Source organism: Taudactylus pleione, unplaced genomic scaffold, assembly GCF_031769625.1.
Source record: "Taudactylus pleione unplaced genomic scaffold, aTauple2 ptg000634l, whole genome shotgun sequence".
In the NCBI taxonomy this organism is placed as follows: domain Eukaryota; kingdom Metazoa; phylum Chordata; class Amphibia; order Anura; family Myobatrachidae; genus Taudactylus; species Taudactylus pleione.
In genome coordinates, this window is record NW_028285036.1 from 2,958,184 (window position 1) to 2,984,349 (window position 26,166).

The 26,166-nt window shown below is 44.9% G+C and overlaps 1 protein-coding gene across 2 annotated transcripts in view; it reads left to right on the forward strand.

Moving 5' to 3' along the window:
* The window catches only part of BMAL2 (basic helix-loop-helix ARNT like 2), a 55,338-nt gene that overhangs the window by 22,455 nt on the left and 6,717 nt on the right, over nt 1-26,166 (forward strand). For both annotated transcript variants that reach the window (XM_088454822.1, XM_088454821.1), the window contains exons 2-8: nt 14,400-14,547; nt 18,022-18,060; nt 18,418-18,575; nt 21,169-21,248; nt 22,986-23,078; nt 23,919-24,036; nt 24,989-25,132. In XM_088454822.1, coding sequence (XP_088310948.1) covers nt 14,400-14,547; nt 18,022-18,060; nt 18,418-18,575; nt 21,169-21,248; nt 22,986-23,078; nt 23,919-24,036; nt 24,989-25,132 — 780 coding nt within the window. The remainder of the gene's footprint in view (nt 1-14,399; nt 14,548-18,021; nt 18,061-18,417; nt 18,576-21,168; nt 21,249-22,985; nt 23,079-23,918; nt 24,037-24,988; nt 25,133-26,166) is intronic.

Consider the following 26,166-nt stretch of genomic DNA (forward strand, 5'->3'; position numbering starts at 1 on the left):
CTAGTGCCCAGAGACTTAAATAGTGTCCCTTATGCATTGCCCCCAGGCTGGTCCCTTATGCAGTGCCCCCAGGCTGGTCCCTTATGCAGTGCCCCCAGGCATACATAGTGCCCCTTAGGCAGTGCCCCCAGACATAAATAGTGCCCCCAGACTGGTCCCAGCCCAGAACTTACCTTAACTTGATCGCCGCTGCCTCGCTCTGACTGGATCTAACTAGATCCAGCAGGCGCGCGGGGCAGGCTCCTCACGTCTCTGGTGACGTCATGACGTCCCCCACGCAGTGCATCACTGGGAATGCTGGCCTCTGAAGCGATTGGAGGCTTCTTTAGCCTCCGTTCACTTCAGAGGCCAGCGTTCCTCAGCAGGGGGCAGGGGAAAGTGCCGGGCGGTAAGCTGTTCCTGCCGGGCGATGCGCCCGCAGAAAACCGCCTGGGGAGAACACTGGTCTAGTGTGTATGCCCCTTCGGACGCTTTATGCGCCTAAACCCGATTAATTTGAGTGAGACCTGCTGAAAAAGTAATGGGCGCTCAAAGCAATGGAATATCGCCTCCCGATTTCCCGTCACTGGGAGATCGGACGCAAAAAACCAATTGCATTCCCTCCCGAGAGTCTTATAGCGGGAGGCGCAAGGTCCCCCAGCAGCAGATCATGGAAATGTTGAGCGTTGTAGCGATTGATCCCGTATAAAACTCCATGTAAGGTAATAAGCCAGCTAGAACCTGGTGCCTTAACCTCATAATAATTCCCAAATAGTTTTTGCCCAATGCACAGTATATACAATACTAGGAAGGGTATTCAATTAGAGGCGCAAATTCTGAACATTTTCGACTGTCTGACTTTTCGCATCAATCGCCTGTTTAAGAGGCGAATCTATTTCGTGCGCGTCCCCGCTTTTCGCCTAATTCAATTGCAAAACAGGCGAAAATGGAAATAGGTGAATGCAGAACAGGCGAATAGTACTGAAAGAATTGAGGAAATCAGTCTGTACCCCAGAAAAAGATGCACTAACATAGGGAATCAATATAGATATGTACTAATAGCCCTAATAACATAGGGAATCACTATAGATGTGTACTAATAGCCCTAATAACATAGGGAATCACTATAGATGTGTACTAATAGTCCTAATAACATAGGGAATCACTATAGATGTGTACTAATAGCCCTAATAACATAGGGAATCACTATAGATGTAGTGTTCCCTCTAGCTCCAGCGGCAGGCAGGGCGCCGGAGCTAGAGAGGGCAATGTTGTGCGCGTCCGAAGAGGGGCGTGGCTACGAAAAGGGGGCGTGTCTATAAGACGCGTCCCCCTTTTCGTCATACTTGGGGGCGTGCCCGGCGCTTACGGACATGCCGGGCAGCCCCCAAGCGCTGCAGAAAGGGAGAATAGACACCGGGCGCATGCGCCCGGCGTCTATTCCCCGGCGGTGACCGGGTCACCGCATGTTTGTCCACCCGCGGGACACTGCGTCCCGCGGGTGAGAACGGTTCCCGCAGGCTGTTAGGGCAGGGCACTTTTTGCCCTCCTCCTGGAGGGCAGGGTGCTTTTTGCCCTCCAGAAGGAGGGCAGGGCGCCGCGCCCCGCTAAAACAGCCTAGCGGGAACACTAATAGATGTGTACTAATAGCCCTAATAACATAGGGAATCACTATAGATGTGTACTAATAGCCCTAATAACATAGGGAATCACTATAGATGTGTACTAATAGCCCTAATAACATAGGGAATCACTATAGATGTGTACTAATAGCCCTAATAACATAGGGAATCACTATAGATGTGTACTAATAGCCCTAATAACATAGGGAATCAATATAGATGTGTACTAATAGCCCTAATAACATAGGGAATCACTATAGATGTGTACTAATAGTCCTAATAACATAGGGAATCACTATAGATGTGTACTAATAGTCCTATTAACATAGGGGATCAGTATAGATGTGTACTAATAGCCCTAATAACATAGGGAATCAGTATAGATGTGTACTAATAGTCCTAATAACATAGGGAATCAGTATAGATGTGTACTAATAGTCCTAATAACATAGGGAATCACTATAGATGTGTACTAATAGTCCTAATAACATAGGGAATCACTATAGATGTGTACTAATAGTCCTAATAACATAGGGAATCAGTATAGATGTGTACTAATAGTCCTAATAACATAGGGAATCACTATAGATGTGTACTAATAGCCCTAATAACATAGGGAATCACTATAGATGTGTACTAATAGCCCTAATAACATAGGGAATCACTATAGATGTGTACTAATAGCCCTAATAACAAAGGGAATCACTATAGATGTGTACTAATAGCCCTAATAACATAGGGAATCACTATAGATGTGTACTAATAGTCCTAATAACATAGGGAATCACTATAGATGTGTACTAATAGTCCTAATAACATAGGGAATCACTATAGATGTGTACTAATAGCCCTAATAACATAGGGAATGAATATAGATGTGTACTAATAGCCCTAATAACATAGGGAATGAATATAGATGTGTACTAATAGCCCTAATAAGACTATTTTGGGTACTTAAGTTGTGTAAATTGCTTGCTATTAGCGTCTTTGTAAAAGTGGTGAAGAATAGCATTAAGCTGTATTTTTCTGGTGAAAATAAGTAGTCCTGTCAAATTTGGGGTGCTTGAAAATGGGTGCTAGCATATTATTATGTCTCTAAAGTGAACTTTTTAAAAATGTGAAAAACCCACCTGCTGCATGTACCTGCAATCCCAAAAACACCTGACCTATACTTGGGGACCCCCAAGAATCCTATTTCGATACTTTTTATGTTTATCCCCCCACTTTTTACATTTTCACCCAAAAAAATTTCATCTTTTTTTGAGGTGTTCTTAGGGGGGGGGGGGGGGGGGTTTATGCAGAATTGTATTTTGGGGGAGCTGTCCCAAGGCTTCTGAGTCGTTTCCCCACGTTTTCACCTTTTTTCACCTGCTATTGGTTGGAGAATCTTTTTCGGCGAATTCAATGCATCGAGTTTCCGCTTAGCTGAAATCGTCCTGGAATTGAATTAGGCGAAATTTTTCGCAAAAAAAGGGCTTTTCGCCTCTAATTGAATCTGGCCCTAGGTATCGGGTCCCCTGCACAGTGTCTTATCTGGCGCTGTCATTAAACATTGGCGCTGTACCACGTGAATAAAGACCGGTGATGCTGTGAGCGTGGCCGTATGTTACACTGTAACTTTCCTTTGCTCACCCTCTAAGTGCACATCTGTGAGTAAGGCGAGCGTCCAGCCCAAGCCTCTATCACACACTGGCCCCAAATGTCATTCCGATTACAATGTTTCCCTTTCTTCCTTTATGACCATATATAATACAATGAAACAAAGGTTCTCTCTGTTGTAAATAAAAAACTAAAGTTTATTTCATGCCAGAGATAACAGCCCTGGTGCGGGGCCGGTCACCTGGGTCACGGGATACAGACCATATAACGACCAGCATCCCGCTGTCTACAGATGCTGAGTGACCTCCTTGTGTCCTTCCCTACAGAGGCTGGGCCTCCATAAAATGTAATTTATCCTGGACCCTGGCCCTCTATCCCGTGCACCCAGCAAGTGTGAGAATAGGGGGGGGGGGGGAGGAGACATTCTCTCATCCTTCTAATGTGCAAAGGGTCACACAATAAGAGCTATTGCCTAATATGTTCATCTTGGTCTGCAAAATCTTCCTTTTGGCTACATCAGTGCAGTGTAGGAAATCAGGAGCATAGTAGTTAATGGTATTTGCTGATACATTCCTCGGGCGCCTTGCCGAAGCCTTCCAGATGTCTGGCCTCAAACACCATCTCCTAGACACAAAGCACGGCGTCCTGATCCGCTGCTCACTCCCTTATCAGCACTTCCCACCTGATATACCTAGGGATCCTCATACCTGGTCTATTTACTAAGCAGTGTTAGGAGACCGAGCGATAAGGTGCCAGCCAATCAGCTCCCAGCTGTCATCTCACAGGCTGTGTTTGAAAAATGACAGTTGGGAGATGATTGGCTGGCACCTTATCACTCTGTCTCCTAACACTGCTTAGTAACTAGACTCCTTGGACTCTAGGACTTCCTTTTTAATGGGATCCCGACGGTCAAAATCCCGACGCCAACACCTGTCAGTCAGTATCCTAACCATTCCCCCCCCCCTACCCTAACCCTCCCTTCCCGGTGCCTAAGCCTAACCTGCCCCCCTTAGTGCCTAAACCTAACCCTCCCCCTACTGCACAACCCTCCCCGTAGCCCAGCTACTTACCTTCGGGCTTGCGGCGGTCAGGATGCCGGGACTCTGACAGGTGTCGGGATTCCAGCGCCGACATTCTGACCGCCAGGATATTCAACGTATCCCCTTTTTAATGATCTGGGCTCTGCATTATATTAGTTGTCACCCCCCCCTTCAGGGTTATATATTCCTTTGTGGCCTGTCGATGGAGATATCGCTTCCCTTATCTCTTCAAACATTGTTCATTGTCGGGAACGTTTGAAGAGCTGTCCGGCTAAGAGACCCAGGTGACCCCTCATCGCTGATCTATACGGCGCACTCTGCTTCTACCCCTTGTTCTCGATGGGGGACTGTGATCTGGGGCAATTGTTTAAGCTCCGAAAAGCTGCGCTTCTAATGATATGGCCGCTCTTGCGCAGTAAAGACTAGTGATGGCTTAAAATCATCAACAGTAAAGCCTTTGATGGCCATCGATGGTTGTGTGCAGACGTCTGCCGTCAGACTACAGCCAATGTTTCCTCAGCCGTCCCTCATACTCTCGTAGAGATCTGTGAACAGTATGAGAAGGGTTTGCTAAAAATCTGAATTTTATCCCATTTATATTGCAAAGATTGTCATATTTATATGAATTATCTGGTACATGTTTCAAAGCCAATAAGCTGATGCATTGGGTTGGTCCTCATTCACACCAATGAATGCAACATGAAATCTGTTCTCTGTGCAGAGTAATGGTGCATACACACGGTCAGATTTTTCCTTCAGATATGAACGATAACGATTTAAAAATCGTTCAGTCGTTCATATCTGAAGGAAAATCGTTCATATCTGACATGCCTGAACGATGGACGATCAACGATGCGCGTTCCCGTTTGTCAGATAACGATATCTGACATCTGATGGGTTTGCAGTCAGACTTGGACGATTCCATTCATTTTAATGCAGTCAAAAATCGTTCAATCGTTCAAATCGTTCAAAACTTTGGTCAAATCGTTCAGTCGTTCATCTGACAAGTCTGACAAATCTGACCGTGTGTATGCTCCTTATAGCTGCATACACACACACAACGATTTTTTGAATGATTATCGTTAAACGATATTGTTTAACGATAATCGTTTGCAAAAATCGTTCACTTTCTGAGTCAAATGATGAACGATTATCGTTCATGCGCGTTCACGTTTGTAGTTCAGTCAGACTTGTCAACTGAACGATTTTCAGTAAGGGAATATGCAAAATCGTTTGTAGTTCATAAAAATCGTTCATTACACTTAAAAAAATCTGACAGATAATCGTTTATAAGAATCGTTCATAAAATCGTTGGTAACAAAATCGTTGTGTGCATATGAAGCTTAATTTACCGGTTTCCTAAAAAATAAAGTGCATAATTTCCGATTTAAACGACCTATTCCCTTTAATCTTTGCGGCTGTGTGTTGTTACTGTGCATTAGGAAGTTTCAGCTACCTCTTGGCTAGCAGTCTGTGGGCCTGATTCTGAATAGCAGATTACACACGCTTCGTGGCCTACATTTACATTCGCATTTTAGAGTATTTGAGTGATTCCCAGTCGGTTATCTCTCCCGCTTCTTGCTTGCGGCTGAAGGGGCGTTACTGGTTGGCAAAAAGGCAGTAATGGGTCCTTTACACTTAGGGGTATATTTACTAAAGTGAGAGTTTTTACAAATGGAGATGTTGCCCATACCAACCAATCAGATTCTAGCTATTATCTTCTAGAATTTGCTAGATAAATAAGTAGAATCTGGTTGCTATGGGCAACATCTCCACATCAGATTCTAGCTATTATCTTTTAAGGTGCATACACACACGATTTTTTGAACGATTATCGATAACTATATCGTTCAATCATTGAAAAAATCGTTCACTTTCTGAGTTAAAACGAACGATTATCGTTCATGCGCGTTCACGTTTGTAGTTCAGTCAGACTGACCAACTCAACGATTTTCAGTAAGGGAATATGCAAAAATCGGTTGTAGTTCAAAAAAATCGTTCATTACATTTAGTAAATTAACAATTTTAGTAAACAATTTTTTTTCATTGAAAAAATGAACGAAAATCGTTTACTAAAATCGTTCATTTACTAAATCGTTGTGTGTGTATGCAGCTTTAACCTGCATACACACACAACGATTTTCTGTCAGATTATCTGTCAGATTTTTTTTAAAGTGTAATGAACGATTTTTTTGAACTACAGACGATTTTTGCATATTAACTTAATGAAAATTGCTGAGTTGACAAGTCTGACTGAACTACAAACGTGAATGCGCATAAATGATAATCGTTCACTGACTCAGAAAGTGAACGATTTTTTCAAACGATTATCGTTAAATGATATTGTTTAGCGGTAATCGCATACACTTGGTCAGATTTGTTAGATCAACGATTGAACTATTGAACGATTTTTGACTGCATTAAAATGAATGGAATCGTCCAAGTCTGACTGCAAACACATCAGATGTCAGATATTGTTATCTGACCATCGGGAACGCGCATCGTTCAAATCGTTCATCTGACAGATATTTCAGATTTTCCTTCAGATATGAACGATTGAACGATTTTTTAAAATCGTTTTCGTTCATATCTGAAGAAAAATCGGACCATGTGTATGCACCATTAGAATTTGCTAGATAAACGATAAGTAGAATCTGATTGGTTGCTATGGGCAACAACTTCTAAAAATTTGCACTTTTAGTAAATATACCCCGTAGAATGAGTGCACAGATCCGGTCAATTTTAATCGGCTCTCCAACACCAAGGATGAAGCTACTGCAAATGCTGGTGATGACTGGTGCTCTGGGGGCGTTGCTCGTCTAGAAATTTCGATCCCATTAAGTGGACGGAACTGCGACTACATTACACGCAACTCGGAATTGGACCTTGTACGTCTTCCCGTGGATTTCCATTGCATGGCTAGCTGCCCATAATTGTGTTATTGGTGGTAGGGGGAGGGGGGCTCTGTTCACTGTGCATGAGGAGAAAACCAGCAGAGTCACATTAGCAGTTCCAGCTAAACACCTGTAGCTGTGAGATTGCAGCCGAGCTGGTGACTGTGTTCTAATAAAAGCATTGCGGAGATTGGCTGGAAATGCCGGGGGAAGCTTGGCTGGCAGATCGGCTGATATTCCTAGTGGTGGGAGTCTCGGCTCACGTGCTCATTCCTGACCCCCTTTTTTCGGTTCATCTGGCTATAAACATCACCTGATCCGCCCTCTAATCCCTGCTCTAGTTTCTTTAAATGGTCACCGTTTAGAAGCCGGCTGTCTGTGTATTTATAGGTATCTAGGTTAGTGGGTCTTGCCAGTGCGGAAAGTAATTTAATCTGCATCAGCGGAATGGATTTTCTATTTGAAGGTTTTTTTTTTGTCTTATTGTTCGAAATAACATTCACAGGGCGGAATTCAATTCTTTTCAGTCCCTATCGCGCCCGACGGAGCTATTCTATTCTTGCTCCTGTCGGGCACGATCAGCTGCCAAGCGCTACATTTCAGCTCGCAGCCCCTGGGGAATGAGAGCTGAAATGTGCGAAAAGTGACATGTTTGGGCGCCCAAACATCACTTTTCGCGATCGCGCCCAGCACTTTGGTCGGGTTTAGCTGCTTTACGCGGCTAAACCTGACCTCTATGGGCGCGACCAGCGTGAAATTCTGGCACAATTGAATAGCGGCCCGCAATCTCCTGTCACTTTAGAAGGGAGATGCCGGCCGCGAAAACAATTGAATTCCGCCACACTGTCCCACTGGCCTGGTGATGACAGGCGGTTTGTGATTGCTCCCTCCCAGCCAGCCTATAATAACTACATCAAGTCCTATGGAGAGAACGTTGCGTCGGCTTGTGTAGAGTTTACATCAGTAAAACGTGTATTATAGGGAATAATGCTGTATTACTATGCACAGCCTAAATCCGCTCATGTATATATGCCCTGTATAGAAGCATTACAGCCCCATAGATTTATCATAACATCCGTGCTATCACTGTAGGTAATGCATTATCATGCACGGTTTTATAGTCCTGTATACTGTGCCTGGCCCCTCTTGCACCCTGTATTTCCTAGAATGGTGCAATATTCTGGTTACGGAATCCTATGATGTCGGGTGGAATACGCGCTACTGGGAGATCTCTAATGTACTATGGTCTGTAATGGTGATATCCGGTTGCTATCGCCTCACAGAAAATGTGCTGGGCCCAGGGGGAACCGCCCGGCATGGTCTGGTAGAGTCCGGTCTGTGGTGTTACAGTCGCAGTGATTAATGAGGAGCAGAACTGCCGTAACTATTCCTATATTAATGATGTTACGTTATTCATACATCTAGTGACTTTTCTCTAACAGTTAGGGGAATATTTACTAAAGTGCAGGTTTTTAGAAGTGGAGATGTTGCCCATAGCAACCAACCAGATTCTACTTATCATTTATCAAAAGGCTCAATCCTCTTAGCAGCGAGTTCCCTGGCGGCACGAGTAAGCGCTGCTGTTTGCCGCCCTTACAGAGCTCCAGGCTCGCGAATTTGTGATCACAGACCCCCACAGGGCTGCGTACGAGAATCTGAGCTTCCGGGGTGAGATCAGGCCGCAAGGTGGGCGAGTTGAGATGGGTCTCTTCTATGCTGTTGCAGCGGCAACTCGCCCCCTTTGCATCTAATAGAGCCCAAAGTGCTTTACATTTGCTTTTGAAAAAGTAGGTGATGCAAAAAGTATTAATAGTATAAAGAATAGAGCGCATAGCACTGGAGGTTTTGGGTTGTGTTTTTTTTTTTTTTTTAGAAACTAAAGGGGTATTAATGAAACGCGTTAGTAACAGGCAAATCTTGAATCTGGTTTTGAAGATTTCTAGAGTGGTGGCCTGTGCAAGGACGGGAGATCCGTAGTAAGAGCCACAAATCTAAAAGCTTGACGCCCCCAAAATTAACTACGGGAGATTCTAGGTATTGCTAATAGTCTGCAGATGGAAGTAAGCGCGTGCAGGTGTACGGAATCAGAGGCGGCTACAGGTGCCCGAGACACTGGTTATGTAGGGCTGTGAGTACTAGTGAGCCAATTCTGACACAGATCTTTTGCAGCGTTAAGGGTAAATGCTTTTAGAGGTCACAAATTGTGTAGAATGAATTAGGGGTAACAGGTTTATCTGTTATGTGGCCCCGTCTTGTGGAGGGTCACTGGCTGTTGTAGACGTGCACATCCCCATATTAGTGTGTACTGTGCAATTACAGCCTCTCCGAGGGACCTGAAGCAGAACTCCTGAAACTTTGCTCATATTATAAACAATATCATTAGGGGATAAATTAATCACGGTGGGTACTCCCAAGTCTGAGAGTCACTGGGGCTAATGCAAACTGAGTGCTGTGCCAGTTATGGAGCATACACACGGTCAGATAGGTCAGATTTTCCTTCAGATATGAATGATTTTTTTAAATCGTTATCGTTCAGATCTGAAGCAAAATCTGACCGTGTGTATGCACCATTACCTTACAGCCGGAGAAGCGGAAAAGGGCCGTGTCTCTCTCTACACGTGTTCACGCAAATACGGACACACGCAGATTTTAGAAACTGAGCATGTGTACAGAAAAAGGCGGTATAATTTGTGGGTCACCGGGGGGCATGCGCATATAGCGAGTGATGGCTACGGTCACCGGCTTCTGATTGGCTGTTTGCCATTGCTCCCCTGGCATTAATTAGTGATATCTGTGTACGTGTGTGTGTGTGTGTGTGTGTGTGTATATATATATATATATATATATATATATATGTATATATATATATATGTATATATATATATATATATATATATATATATATACATATACACACACACACATACATGCATGCATATTGGTGCATAAATATTGGGACATTGACAGAGTTTTCATATTTTGGCCTCTATTCACCACCACAATGGCTTTTAAATGAAACAAACAAGATGTGCTTTAACTGCAGACTTTCAGATTTAATTTGAGGGTAATTACATCCAAATCAGGTGAACGGTGTAGGAATTACAACGGTTTCTATATTTGCCTCCCACTTTTTAAGGGGCCAAAAGTAATGGGACAAACTAAACAATCCTAAATCTAACTTTCACTTTTTAATACTTTGTTGCAAATCCTTTGCAGGCAATTACAGCCTGAAGTCTGGAACGCATAGACATCACCAGATGCTGGGTTTCATCCCTGGTGATGCTCTGCCAGGCCTCTACTGCAAATGTCTTCAGTTCCTGCTTGTTCTTGGGGCATTTTCCCTTTAGTTTTATCTTCATCGAGTGAAATGCATGCTCATCTGCAGGTAAAGCACATCTTGTTTGTTTCATTTCAAAGCCATTGTGGTGGTGAATAGAGGCCAAAATATGAAAATTCTGTCAATGTCCCAATATTTACGCACCTGACTGTAGATAGATATCATTTTTTTTTTCTTGTTTTCTTTTGTTTTGCATACACGGAGAGCTGCTTCTGCTGTATTAAAGAGGTGTTTGTAGTTTCATTGATACCTAGCTGCGAATGTGTGTGTTGCACATAAAATGTATTATTTACAACTATTGATGAATTACTAAATTTCATGACAAAGCCTAGCGAGTGTTGTAACGTACAGGGCTGGACAGTTCCCTAAAGCCGCCGGTAGCCGTTGTGCTTGAGACGTCCCTGCTGGTGCCTACATTTGGTGAGCTGGTTCTATTGATGTGAATGGATGGCTGGTTTTTACTTTTTGGCTCCTGTAGTACGCCACGTTTATAGTTACAAATAGGATTCTTTACGATCACCAGATTATGTCTTTGTTCTGTGAGTGGATCCACTGTCTCTCTTCAGGGAGGGGGGAGCAATATATTTTTTTTGGGGGGCGACCCTCTGAGCAATTCAATTGTTTCCGCTGAGAGGTGCGAATGCATGATTTCTGCTCGCTGCCTCCTGAGGCGACATGAGCGAAAACTGGGGACAATTGAATATTGTACCGGCAGTTTAGACGGGAGATCGGGCGCGGCAGAATTACCCACACAGAGACTTGAACAGCTGCTGGATCTCAGTCACGCATCCAGCCTGTAAGCTATAGATTTACTTATTTCATTATAACAGACATTGACCTTCTAAAAATCTGATTATAGCGTCAACACAACTTGCAAGAGGCTAGCATGCCGTGCTGGGACTTCTGGTTCCTCACCAGCTGGCAAAGCACAGGTTGCCTGGTTATAGGCAGTATGATGGGCGTAGTGGTTAGCATTACCGCCTTACAGCACCAAGGCCTTATCTGTGTGGAGTTTGTATGTTCTCATGTTTGCATGGGTATCCTCCGGGTTGGGTATGAAATACCAGCGGCTGCAAATCAGACTGTGTAGAATCCTGACAGGTGAAGGGAAGTAACCTAACCTAATTCTCCCCTCCCCCTCCTTAGTGGTGCCTAACCTCCCCCTGGTGGTGCCTAACCCTAACCTCCCCCTGGTGGTGCCTAACCCTAACCTCCCCCTGGTGGTGCCTAACCCTAACCTCCCCCTGATGGTGCCTAACCCTAACCTCCCCCTGGTGGTGCCTAACCCTCCCCTCCCCTAACCCTCCCTTAGTGGTGCCTAACCCTAACCTCCCTGGGGGGTGCCTAACCCTAACCTCCCCCTGGTGGTGCCTAACCCTCCCCTCGCCCTCCCTTAGTGGTGCCTAACCCTATCCTCCCCCTGGTGGTGCCTAACCCTCCCCTCGCCCTCCCTTAGTGGTGCCTAACCCTATCCTCCCCCTGGTGGTGCCTAACCCTATCCTCCCCCTGGTGGTGCCTAACCCTAACCTTCCCTCCCCGCAGCCTAAACCTAAGTCTCCCATGGGGGTGCCTAACCTTAACCCTCCCCAGGGGGCTGCCTAACCCTGATTTCCCCCAGGAGATCCCTAAACCTATCCCCCACTTCCCCAGGCTAACGCGAATACTCACCCAGATCCTGCATTCGGGATTCCGGCGGTAGGGAAGCCGACACCGGTATCCTGATCCCATTCTCGATAGCTGCGTCGGCATTTTGCCGAGCGGCGGGATTTCGCCGCTGGCATATTCACTACATCCCATATCCTCCAGGTGCTCCGGTTTCCTCCCACACTCCAAATACATCCTGGTAGGTTAATTGGATTCTGATGAAAAACAAAATGTGTGCTTGTACATGTGGCAGGGAACATAGAGTGTAAGCTCCACTGGGACAGGGACTGATGTGAGTGACTGATATATATTCTCTGTAATGCGCTGCGGAATATGTTGCACTATAAAATTAATAAGTAAGGAACAATCTACAGTAGGTTTGTTCATTTACCTCATTTATTGATTATCCGTGTACAAGGTGGACACTGGGCCCCGAGATTCCAAGGGGCTTTGGCCCCACAGGAATACTGGGAGTCCCATTCATGTGCCCCCCTGGACCAGTGAGGTTGCTGGCAACCTGCGGCCTGCACAGTAAAAAAAAATGTATTGTGAAGAGAAGCCGGCAGCCGAAGGTGGGCTGGAGGGATGAGGTGGGGAGACACAGGGAATTAAACTCATGACCTTAAGCCACATACACACTAGACCAGACCTGGCCATCCTGAGGCTTTCCAGCTGTTGTGAAACTACAAGTCCCCAGCATGCCTTGCCACAGTTTTGCTATTAGGGAATGCTAAAACTCTGGCAAGGCTTGCTGGGACTTGTAGTTTCACAACAGCTGGAGAGCCACAGGTTGGCCAGGTCTGCACTAGACGATGTGCTGTATGAACGATATTGGTGCAGGACAAACGATATTGGGTGTACACACTGACAGATATCTTTCAGTGACGTCATCCTGCCACATCTCAGAACAGGCAATTCTTGACTATCGTCCAAATTGGCCTGCATATACGGGCGACCAAAGAAATCGTTATCGTCCAGCAGGAGCGCGCATCGTTGGTTGTTCGTTGCATACACCCGTAACGATACATCGTTGAACGATAACGTTATCGTTCAAAGATATCGTCTCGTGTTTTATGCACCTTATTAGTGTTGTGAGGCAGTAATGCTTACCACTGTGCCATCCGTGCTACCCCAATATTGGTGCTGTTTGCAGTATATAATAATCTACCTATTGATTGAACTGACACGTGATCAATTTTGCAAGTGTGGCTCAATTTGTTTCTGTTTTGGTCTCCCTTGAAAACATGATGGAAAGGTAGAAGCTTCAGATGTGTGAAGTGCAGGATACTGAGCCTGTGCCATGTGTTATACTGTAGGGCCGCACTGATGCAGTGTAAGTACAGAAGTGACCCCCTCTCCCGCCAGACCCCCAACCAGACGATTACTAATTACAAGCTTCGGCTGTGCATTGTTCATTGTAAGCCCTGCGCCGCCTCTCCCCGCAGCACCAGACCTGGACGGGCGCCAAAGTAAGCGACAAATACGCCTACAGGGCCGGAGTGTCTGGTAATTAGTACCGGAGAGGAGAACAACGAAATACTACAGGAGATTGTCATCCTCATACTTCATGTTGTATAATAATATTGTGGTCCAGCTACATAGCCTAATTGCCTGCACAAGGGGCGCCACAATAAGAGCTCTGGAATATGAATGGGTGACTATTATAAACACGGAGGGAAATAACCAGTCTTAGGGGTAAATTTACTAATCAGATCCTACTTAACAAGTAATTAGTACCTTCTATAAGATAATAGCTAGAATCTTATTAGTTGCTATGGACAACATCACTTTTAAAACTCACTACTAAAAACTCTCACTTTAGTAAATTTACCCCTTAGTGCAGGAATAACCAGTAAGAAACTGTATATTTCTGTGGCTTTTCTAGTGTTTCAAATTTTGTTTATACCTCTATAGGTGATCATAATTAAATGTTTAATACTCAAAGCTCTGTATGATGATGGGGTTTGTTCCGTTCCATTGCCTCTGTCTTTCAAAAGTTGATTTGATGGACACGGCTCCTCTTGCGTTACTCGCAGAAGGACTGAGGCAGATTAATGGGCAGGCTTACGGTCTCCTAGGTAACATACATGCCGAGCTTGTCCTCTGTCTTAGGATCCTATGAAGCCGCTTTTGCGATCTGCGATAGACGGGGAAGAATATACTCCATTACGCTTTACATGAAAAACTAAACTGGGCATTCAGTGTTCAGTCTGTGGGTTTGGATCTCTCCTTACAGCTGGTATATTGTACCTAATTTTATGTCTCTCTGCTTTCTGTTCCGCAGATACCTTGATAATGGAGCCGGGTCAGTGCCTGGTTGTTTCCAGCATCCTGGGCCCTAAACCAGGCCCTACAAGTATCTCCTCCGGCTCCTTCAGTCCCCATATGGTGGAGTATCCTCGAAAACGGAAATTGAGCGATTCCGACAGCTAGTAAGTTTCCTGCACAGAAAGACACGGGGGGAGGGGGGGGGCGACGACGACGACGTCTGTGACCGTGGTAAATCTGGCGCTGACTTTGCACATCTGTACTTGAATGCATTAAAAGCACCAGAGAGGGGAACAGAGTGAAAATGAAGGGATTTGAAATCTAAGGACACCCCATTCTACACAAAGTGCATTCATTATATAATTACTACATTTTGGGAAAACCTAATGGGGTCAGTTCACTTAGGGTTGATGTAAGGTGAGATTGCACCAGTCTGGTGCGGTGTGCAGTGCTCGCAAGTCCTGTACATACGGCAGGCTTGCATCTTGCAATTTCCGGCCTCTAGAATCCTGCGTCTGTGATTACAGCGCAGGTGCGACAAAGGCAGCGGCGTCTAGAATCCCGCGTCTGTGATTACAGCGCAGGTGCGACTAAGGCAGCGGCGTCTAGAATCCCGCGTCTGTGATTACAGCGCAGGTGCGACTAAGGCAGCGACGTCTAGAATCCCGCGTCTGTGATTACAGCGCAGGTGCGACTAAGGCAGCGACGTCTAGAATCCCGCGTCTGTGATTACAGTGCAGGTGCGACTAAGGCAGCGACGTCTAGAATCCCGCGTCTGTGATTACAGCGCAGGTGCGACTAAGGCAGCGACGTCTAGAATCCCGCGTCTGTGATTACAGCGCAGGTGCGACTAAGGCAGCGATGTCTAGAATCCCGCGTCTGTGATTACAGCGCAGGTGCGACTAAGGCAGCGGCGTCTAGAATCCTGCGTCTGTGATTACAGCGCAGGTGCGACTAAGGCAGCGGCATCTAGAATCCTGCGTCTGTGATTACAGCGCAGGTGCGACTAAGGCAGCGACGTCTAGAATCCCGCGTCTGTGATTACAGCGCAGGTGCGACTAAGGCAGCGACGTCTAGAATCCCGCGTCTGTGATTACAGTGCAGGTGCGACTAAGGCAGCGACGTCTAGAATCCCACGTCTGTGATTACAGCGCAGGTGCGACTAAGGCAGCGATGTCTAGATTCCCGCGTCTGTGATTACAGCGCAGGTGCGACTAAGGCAGCGATGTCTAGAATCCCGCGTCTGTGATTACAGCGCAGGTGCGACTAAGGCAGCGGCGTCTAGAATCCTGCGTCTGTGATTACAGCGCAGGTGCGACTAAGGCAGCGACGTCTAGAATCCTGCGTCTGTGATTACAGCGCAGGTGCGACTAAGGCAGCGACGTCTAGAATCCTGCGTCTGTGATTACAGCGCAGGTGCGACTAAGGCAGCGGCGTCTAGAATACCGCGTCTGTGATTACAGCGCAGGTGCGACTAAGGCAGCGACGTCTAGATTCCTGCGTCTGTGATTACAGCGCAGGTGCGACTAAGGCAGCGACGTCTAGAATCCTGCGTCTGTGATTACAGCGCAGGTGCGACTAAGGCAGCGACGTCTAGATTCCTGCGTCTGTGATTACAGCGCAGGTGTGACTAAGGCAGCGACGTCTAGAATCCCGCGTCTGTGATTACAGCGCAGGTGTGACTAAGGCAGCGATGTCTGAATGAGGTGGATACAATTACGAACTTGATTTGGCGTCTGTGGGAAGTGGCAGACGGTGGCGCTGGCGGTGTGATGCTCCCCTGGGCCCCATAATACCAATAGGAGTTTGAGAACTCTGGCTGCCCACTGTAATCAGCGTTGTTATAGGTTATGATGGCATGGAGGCCATTGTAGTTGCTGGCTAGGCCCACACCTATGAGAAATGTCTCTGGAGTGCGTTCTGCGATGGCAGCCATTTTACTAGAATGTAATTAGCGTAGCGGAATGTTGAACCAATGGCCAATGATGTGTCTGTTTACACCTAAGCGTCTATACGTCATACGACGCAAGGCGCCCGGTGGGACTGGGCCGCTCAGGTGTAGCGTGCAGTTTTCTTTACATATTGGATCTTCTTTGCATCAGACGCAGCAAAACATGTCTGAAATTCATACTGATCCAGAAGATTAATTAAAATCTGCGCTCTCTCCTGTGACGTGTGTAAGGATGGTTACAGGTAATTAACTTTGGGTGTAGCCGTCTCAAACTTGGCTCAGGGTCTGAAAGCTTATTTTTTTTTTTTTTCTAATCTGATTATTTTATTTACATGTTTCACAACTGGATTTGCATATGTCAGTTGAGCCACGCCCCCTCCGACCAAAACCCAACCCCCAGTTTGCTGAGCTTGCATGCAGGTTGAACATCTATACCCTGGTAATTACAGGTATCTCCTATCTAAATCCCGTTTTCCCTCTTTGTACTGTCACATTGAGGCCTGAATTTAAGGGTTCTGGGCAGATGGAAAATAAATGTTCTCATTATTTATTTTTACTTTTTTTAATGTAAATCTAAACACGTCAACATAATATAAATGAATGCGCAAAGCGTACCATAGCCTGTGTGACTGGCGCTGCGCGGCACCCTACCGTCATAAGGAATATATGTCTTTCACCGGAGTACACTCTGCTCTGAGCTTTCCATGCAAAGCGTTTTATCCAATCTGAGAAACCTTTGTTGCCTATTTAAAACCGGATGTTACAAAAATAAATAGAAAATAAAATGCTGATTATGGAAATTTTCTGTCTAGGTCGTCTGTTGAAATTTGGGGGGTGGGGGACATCTAATACAATACACCAGCGGTATAGTATACTGTAGCTCAGTCCATATATACCACCCTATACATACTACGATAATAGCTTGGGATCCTGCCCTGCTGCCGCTCACTTACTTACCGGGCCACCCAGGACATAAAAGGAAGATAGACTTACCTATCCGCCCCCATCCCCATTATCAGGCTCTATTGTAGCACATTCACCACCCACTAGAATAATAATCCTCTCTGTATTCATATTAATGCCTGTACAGGAGACCTATGGCCCTGACGGTATAGTGCATGAAATAAGGGGGAACTTCTGTTTGGGAGAGAGCCTGAGCCCATCCAATCGGGATCCATGTCTCAGGTTTACTATTCTACGGGGGTAGGCGGAACCATTTGATAGATTGAGGACTGCTTTATATGGTCCGTACACAGGGGGATAGCAGCCGCTGGTTACCCCTATGGGTATGGGAATATTATCCTAGATGGAGTAGTGAATGTTGCAAGAAGCCCTAATATTAGTGGGTTTCAGTAAAAGGATGCATTTCTTAAAACCGGGAATCCTCGAGAAGAGAGGCAGTCTGGGTACTTGCGGGAGATGGGTACAGCCCCCCCTTCAGTGGATCCTTTTATCTTTGGTGTGCATTAAAAAAAAGGGCTTTCCGTATTTACACAGCTGCTGTTCCAGGGACGCTAGCGTATACTTGTGTACTACGGCCATCTACATAAAGGAAAAGTTTAAAGCTCACGATTACTGATCCCTTAGCGGACAATTATTATTTTATTTTACTATACTTATTATTGTTGTGGCTTTTTTTTTTTTTGCTTGTGATGTTTAGTAAATCTCTTGTTTGTTTGTTTTGCAGCACTACAGATGGAAATGATGTCACCAATATTCAGAACAGGTAAGAAATCATCGATCTGATAGATAAATAACTAAGGTAAATGTGGTTTGGATTTTTTGAGTTAAGATTGATAAAATAAAAGTCAATGTATGGTGCAAATTATTATTATTTTATGTGCGACTGTTGAAAATGATTTAACCGCGTTCACCTTTCCCTATTAGGCGTTGTCCACTTTTAGGCGCTTTCTTTTGTTGGCCTAACCTAGGCCCATTGAGTGAAACTTGCTCCGTCACCGGGCGAGACTGGCTGCTGTGAAAGGCTCTTGTAGGGCCACAGTGAGCTTTACATCCAAACCCATGATACGCAGAAGAACGTTGTCGTGATAGTTTAATATATAACCTCTCTTGCTCCTTGCAGGGAGGCTCACAGCCAGACGGAGAAGAGACGTCGGGATAAAATGAACACCTTGATCGAAGAGCTGTCCGCCATGATCCCCCAGTGCGACCCATTACCCCGCAAGTTGGACAAACTTACTGTGCTCAGACTGGCGGTGCAGCACCTTAAATCACTGAAGGGTAAGTGCACTCACACTGGATATAAACATGCTTAGTACATGGCTAATTGGCATCACGTGTGTGTGTTCTGAGCATATAACCTCTCTCTCTCTGCCCACTTGTAGCACCTTTACTGTCAGAGACGGGTTTATATTACAATAGAAAGCTGCTGCAGGGTCTTGCTGGCCAATGGTTACATGGTGGTGCCACCCCAGTCTCCTCTGTACGGTTTTGTGCGCCGAGTGGGTGTCGATTCCACCTCAAGCGCTATGAGTAGTCTTATGCTGGGTACACACTGGCTAGTTTAATATATGCCCGTTATACTCCAGAAGACTCGCAGACCTCCCACTAAGTACAAAATGCCCAACATATACCAAAACTTCCCCACCCGCCCCTACCTGGGAGCAGAGTGACCAACCACTTGTAATTAATGCTGGGTACACACTGGCAGATATATTGGCTGATCAATTGATCGGCCAATATATCTTGTGCTCGTCGGCCAGTGTGTACCAGTGATATGTCTGCGAATGACGTCGTTCACCGACAAAACGCGTGCGCTGTGCTGCACTGCCGATGCCCAATGTACCTGCAGATATATTGGGAGCCATCATTCTGTGTGTACGGGCGGTCAGCCGACCAGCCGTACACTTGATGCACAGGTCATGGGGAGGGGGGCGTGACACGTCCCCCGGCCAGGTGACCGATGATGGTGTATGAACAACCATCTGTACGGAACCATACAGATATATTTTTATATATATAAATATTTTTTTTAATGGTACCCTCAGTTCTGTTAGAGCAGGTTTCAGCAACCTGAGGTTCAACACCTGCTATAGAACTACAAATGCCAGCATGGATGCGTCTCGGTCTATATGGTAAAGCTGTGAGAAATGGATTGTATCCTGTCTAGGTGTGATCACTGATGGCCTTGATGGGAAATGGAACATGGCTACAAAGCGCACTGCTTGGGCTCCCTACTTTTACAGTGCGAGATCTTTAGTGAGATGCCACAACCTTATCTCGGTCACATCTGCTGCTGGTTGGGTATCCTATGACGTAGCTGCGGGAGGAGTCGCATGTTAACCACGGGCCGGCGTTTAGGTTTCTGTTTTTGTTGACGAGCGAATGGAAGAGATACCTGGATACATAGCTCTGGGTTGAGAGTCTGTGGCAGAGATAACACTAGAACGTGATGCAATGAGAGGGCAGAATATGACTAACTACAGAATGATCTAGTGTCACTTTGTTTATTCTCCAGCCCTAGAATGCAGAGCACCATTGTATGCCTAATGCTCCTGTATATCGCCCTCGTAGATAATGGCAATTTCTTCAGTCGCCAATTTGCAGGGTTCCTCATATTCCCCCTTCCCAAAATAATCCTAATATGCTTTTGGCCTAATTTTCTTTTAAAATATATCCTGGGGTGAGGAACCTTTTTTTTTTTCTGCCGAGGGCCGTTTTGATATTTAGAACATTATTTGTGGGCCCGGTGCAGGCCATGCCCCCTCCGTGTGACATCACATGGGAGGGTTCCCCATCCATGCATTAAACCATCAGTGTAAGGGGGGCTCTGGGTCACGTTTGTATATTCTATCCTCCTGTAGGTGGAGTTTCTCATGTAACTCGCTCCTCGGCCCTGCACTCTAATTTGCTGTTGTACAAGGCTTCTGCGCCTGATCACTGGAGGCCTGTAATGATGGGAGGTGGGGGTGTAAAAGTGTGCCCCCCCCTCAGTCTGGCTCAGCTTTCGTGGGTATCGTTGCTCTGGCCGACCTGCAATCTGCCTACGCTTTTGTAATGGCGAAGTTAGAAGACGGATGGTCGGAGTTTAATTTATTTGTCTAGTTTATAATACTTGAGTCCCTGTGGTTTTCCCACATGGGTTCCTTAGGAACTAATGACCTCCCTGAGGCATGAGGCACAATATTGATTATTCCCTCAGGAGGCGTTAAGCATGCTAGGAGGGAGATGTCTATAAGGATATAGCTGATTATGTAAGGATCTCATGTCCTCTAATTCAGCACCATATAACTGTAACAGCTTGGTCCCCTGTCCCACGTGCCCAACTTTGTGGTTTGCAGCTATTGTGATTCCCAACCCCCCCCTCCCCGGGCTGTGTCTGATGCCTTTGCTTGGCGCTGCTATTGCTCATTGTTACAGTTTAACACTCTATATTCCAGACAGCTGTAAGTGGCAATGATAATGATGGCCACTCCTGCCCACGGAAGAGTGCGGCGAAGCGATCGCACAGCCGCGTAAGACTCAGAATACAGGGACCTAGTCGCACTAGCATCCAGTTCTCTCCTGATGTCCAGAATTGCGTTTGTAGAACGTGCAGCTCAGAATTCAGGCTTATTATTTCTTGCCTGATCTACCACGACGCAGAGCTGAGAGGATTAATATGAATTATAGTGTAAATGCACAGGGCTGATGACGGCGTATTGTGTTACACAGGGCTGATGACGGCGTATTGTGTTACAGCCCTGCAGATGGCCCTCGGCGGTGCCACGCTGCACATGACTTCTAATTGTATCACACCGGACACTCTCTAATCCTTTTATCTTTTGCTCTTTTCAAGCCCTCCCGTGACTGACTCCTACATCTTTTATTGCAGGTTCCAGCAGCTCGTTCGCAGAGGAGAGTTACAAGCCGTCGTTTTTACAACAGGACGAGTTGAGTCGTTTAATCCTTAAGGTTAGTGGGGTCTCCTCTCTCCGTCTGGAGTCTCTCGGATGCGTGTGCACGAGACGAATTCGCTCTGTGTTGGCGACATGGCTTTAGCGAGCGTCGCCTTCTAGAACAGTGGTGTCGTTACTGAGCAATAATCTCAGCCTGCCAAGTACAAATCTATATAATATCATGGTGGTATGGTTGTACAGTGGTTAGCATTGCGGTACGCAGTGCTGAGTACAGTGTATACAGTATGTTCTCCCGTGTTTGAATAGGTTTCCTCCAGGTACTCTGCTTTAATTATTGCTATAGTAAATATTGATGACTGCTTCATATTTACACATTAGCAGAAAACGATACTAATTACAGCAGCTCCCTCCTGTCTGACAGTTCTCTATCTATAGTGCCTGGCCGAGTACAACCATACTAATCCGGTATGGGCTCTTATGGATGTACAGTAACTATCAATAGACTGCGCACAACCCAGTACCTGCTCCCAAGCAGAGCCACAATACAAATAACCCGTAAAGATGTTTTGACTTTGCTCCCTCCTGCAACTTTTTGTTAAATACATTGTTTATTTATTTATTTTTAAATCCAATAATTTTTTTATTAAATTTTTCTTTTGAATATACAAATAAACAAACATTGTATTAATATAGCATAACAAAAACAATACAATGTATTTAAAAAACAATAAAACAAAATAACAAAAATAAAAAGTACATACAAGTGTGGTTTCTCTTTTTGTTATTCAAATAACACTGTATATTACCAATAATCCTCTGCATACAGATCAAACCGGTATATATGGTAATCTTACAACTGTAACCATACGTATGACATCAAAATACAGCACCGCACATATTTTATTGTGGTTTTTTTTTTCCTCCTTGAATCTACACGCTAGGAAAGAGAAGGGTCCATCAACCCCGACCGATTATAAGGAGAATCTAGCCATCTATCCCATACATTATAGTACTTTTGTATTATATTTCTAGCGGTATAAATTTATTTTTCGTGTGTAGCAACCACATCTACCAGAGATATCCAAGCTTCCAGAGTTGGCCCATTATTTGCCATCCAATCCCTTGCTATACACACTTTGGCAAGCGTGCAAAGGTTATTAATATAGCGAATAGCAGGCTTTACAATTACGTCCTCATTTATTACAGCCAAAATACATTGCTTTTTTCTTTTTCGCTTCCTCCTGTGCTTTTCTGTTTTCTTTATGCTTTTTTTTTTTTGTTATTATTATTATTATTATTATTATTGTTATTACTATTTTTATTATTATTGTTATTACTATTATTATTATTACTATTATTATTATTATTGTTATTACTATTATTATTGTTATTATTGTTATTGCCATTGAATATGACATGAGCTGGTCTCTGGATACAGTTATATCCAGTGGTAAGAGCCGAGCAGCGACTTGTCATATTGCAGTGGAAAAGACCCCTATTTATCATCGTTTGTTTCTGTACTCGCTGCACGACCGGCTCTAGCGTTCCGGTTTTTCTGACCGCGACAGTCTGCCGAATCCTAAAGCCGATCGTGTAAACGCTTATTAATGTTGTCCAAATATGATTATATATTTTATATTTTGCTTTTAAAAGGAAATAAAAGTTTTTTTAAATTTTGCATTAATTCTTTCATTTTCTCCGGTTATTGTTTTTTTTTTTTGGGACCCGGGGTTTTCTTTCCATTAACTGGTTACATTTATTTTTTTATTTTATTTATTTTTAATAAATCTAGTCAGCCGATGGGTTCCTGTTTGTGGTTGGATGCGACAGGGGAAAAATCCTGTTTGTGTCGGAGTCCGTCTCGAAGACCCTGAAATACAGCCAGGTGAGCGAGTCTGCCCGCCTGGGACTGGCCGCGTTCTGTCCCTGACCTGATTCTCCTCCGCTGACAATCTAAATGCAAACCGAGGCTTTCAGAAAATTGTCACACTGACCCAGAAAGCCGGGGGAGGGGGGGGGGGGGATTAGACAGCCCTTGGCCTAGTTTAATTGTCTAGGAAACCACATAGGTCGTTGTTAGGATCCAGCTAATCAATAGAAGGATGATGGTAATTAGGGGAGTATTAAAGACCTGGGCGACGGCAGCACGTTTTAGTGTTAAAGGGACCCTAAATGTGCAGTGTAAGTTTTCTTTGTATAGAATATAAAAAAAAAAAAGGAATTCTTTGGTATATTTGCAAAGGTTCCTTGTGTGTGACACACAGGGCTTTTATTTTCGAAGCAGCAGCTTTTGTAAACCGCAGCTTCCGGGTGGGGTTGCAGATGAAATTGTAAAACTGCACCCGCCGTTAATGTAAAGCCCAGTGTACCTTACACTGGCTGCGGGTGCCGTTTAAAATTTTCACCTGCAACCCGCCGGGAAGCAGCTTCGTAAATAAAGCCCCAGATGTTTAACGTAATGGGGCTTATTTACTAACCCGAGGCAATGAAGTGATGGAACCCACGGGCACTGCTACCATCCTCTACCCTGATTTGCCCAGAGACTGCCCACTTTAGTGCATACTCTGCTCTGTCTGTGAACCAGGACAGTTAGTAGGCTTGCCTATAGCAGCCAATCCTATATCCGCTTTCATTAGTCTGACTTCACTAAACTGCCAGAAGCTAATATCTGATTGGTTGTTACAGGCTAGTAGCACATGACCGATTCCTCCCCTTCCTCTCTCAGGCTGATCTGGTAGGACAGAGTCTGTTTGACTATCTGCATCCCAAAGATGTTGCCAAAGTCAAGGAGCAGCTCTCCTCCTCCGACGTCGCCCCGCGGGAGAAGCTTATCGATGCCAAAAGTAAGTGAACCATCAGAGAATGTAAAGCCTGTAGCTCTTCTCCTATCCTTTATCAGACTGCACTTTACTGCATGGGGGCGGCCATGATATCCTGCCCTGTAGTCATGTGATCAGAGAGACTTTTTAATTTTACATAAATTTAGCCATGGCGTCCACCACTGAGCTAATTATACATCTAATAAGTGGATGGTTTATACTTCATTATATATGTCCATCATAATCTGTCACTTCTATAAGTACAAAGTGTTAGGAGGGAGCAGCTTCTCTATCGGAGCAGGCAGGGAGTGACTGTCAGTCTTGCAGTACTGCCCTTTGTGGGCGTGTTGGCTCACACACAGGGCGGGGCTAGTGATGTCACAGCAGCTGAGATAACTGCAGATTCAGCTTTTTGACCTGCATCGCTTTCATTTTCTAAGACCGTACCTTACACACAGTGTGTGTTTTCTTGCTAAATACAAAATAATGTAGATAGATCACGGACTATAGAGAACCACTTTTTTTACAATGATGTAAAGCGATATTTATATGTATTAAAGTTCCCATACGCTTATAAGAGCGGCTCTAATCCATTCGTCCGCAGCCTGACGTTCAATAAACAGGAAATGAGGTCTGTAAAGAGAAATTGTTTCCCCAGCAGAACAGACCCCATGTCCAATATTGTATGTTCTGCAAGTTTCTGAAACTTTTATCTACTTTTACTGCTGTTCTCTTCATATAAATAAGCCTATATTTTAGGGTTGATTTGTCCTCTAATTGGCTTTAAGCAAAACCTAATTTGAATCTGGTTATGGAGATAACATCCTCCGCCTATGAGACCATTACAGACCTTTTAAAGAAAAAGGCGTAGAATCAGGCTATTGGCGCGCTTACTGTATTAAGACGAATGTGTTTTCCTCATTGATCCAGACGTCATCTTTTGAACTGACTCAGTCTTATTAAACTATTTTGAAAGCTGGTTTGCAAGTACACACACACTTTCAGGCTGGCGCCTCCCGTCTGCACTGCGGATCCAGGCGCTCGTTTTTCTGCCGGATGAAAACAGGCGCAGTCTCTGGCAAGGAGGAAAAGGACTTTCTGCCCAGCTCAAAGAAAAAAGGTCAGCATTATCCTGCTTTTTGTTGTATCATTATTATTTAGATTTCCATCCCTTGTGTACATGCCTAGGTTGAGTACTCGTTATATTTTTTTACAGCGTAAGGTTGATTAGACGCAGATTCATCAAGGGTTGTGCTAGTTGCATTGATTCAGAAGAAAGCAAGACAGGATAACCGATGTGGCAGCTGCCAATGTATCTTCAATTTATCTTTATGGGATTTTACCAACAAAAATCCCTTCCACTACGGGGTGGAGATGATATTCATTCACTCGTACCCAAAATAGTCATACCTGATCGATTTTTCATCAATTTTAAATCAATTAAAATTGACCTTTAGTGAATATACAGCTTAAACTCTAACAGGAGAGATGCAGATTAATTGGAGGAAAGAAAAATAATGCAGAGATTGCCTGTGGAGTTTATATTATACACATCCTGTGTGTGTGTGTGTGTATATATCTCTCTCTATATATACATATATATATATATATATCTATCTATCTATATATCAGGGTTGTATCTAGGCGTCCGAGCGCACCTGGCAAAGTAAGGGACTGGCACTCTCCCTCCCCCATATTGCTGAAAAAAGGGACATGGTCTTGTGGGGAAGGGGGCGTGGCCACACAATAGTGCCCCCAATTCAAATTACGCCATACAGTAGTTCCCCTTACATTACACCACATAGCAGTGTCCCTTATTCACATTACACCATACAGTAGTGCCCCTTACATTACACCGCATAGTAGTGACCCTTATTCACGTTACACCATACAGTAGTGCCCCTTACATTACACCGCATAGTAGTGTCCCTTATTCATGTTACACCATACAGTAGTGCCCCTTACATTACACCGCATAGTAGTGTCCCTTATTCATGTTACACCATACAGTAGTGCCCCTTACACACGTTACCCAAAACTAGAGCCCCTTATTAACATTACGCTCCAGCTCCCGCCGAGATGTCGTCCCCTCCGGTACATGCTGCACCATAGGAAGTGTCATTCCCCTGTTCTCCTTCCCAGACAGGGGTGAGC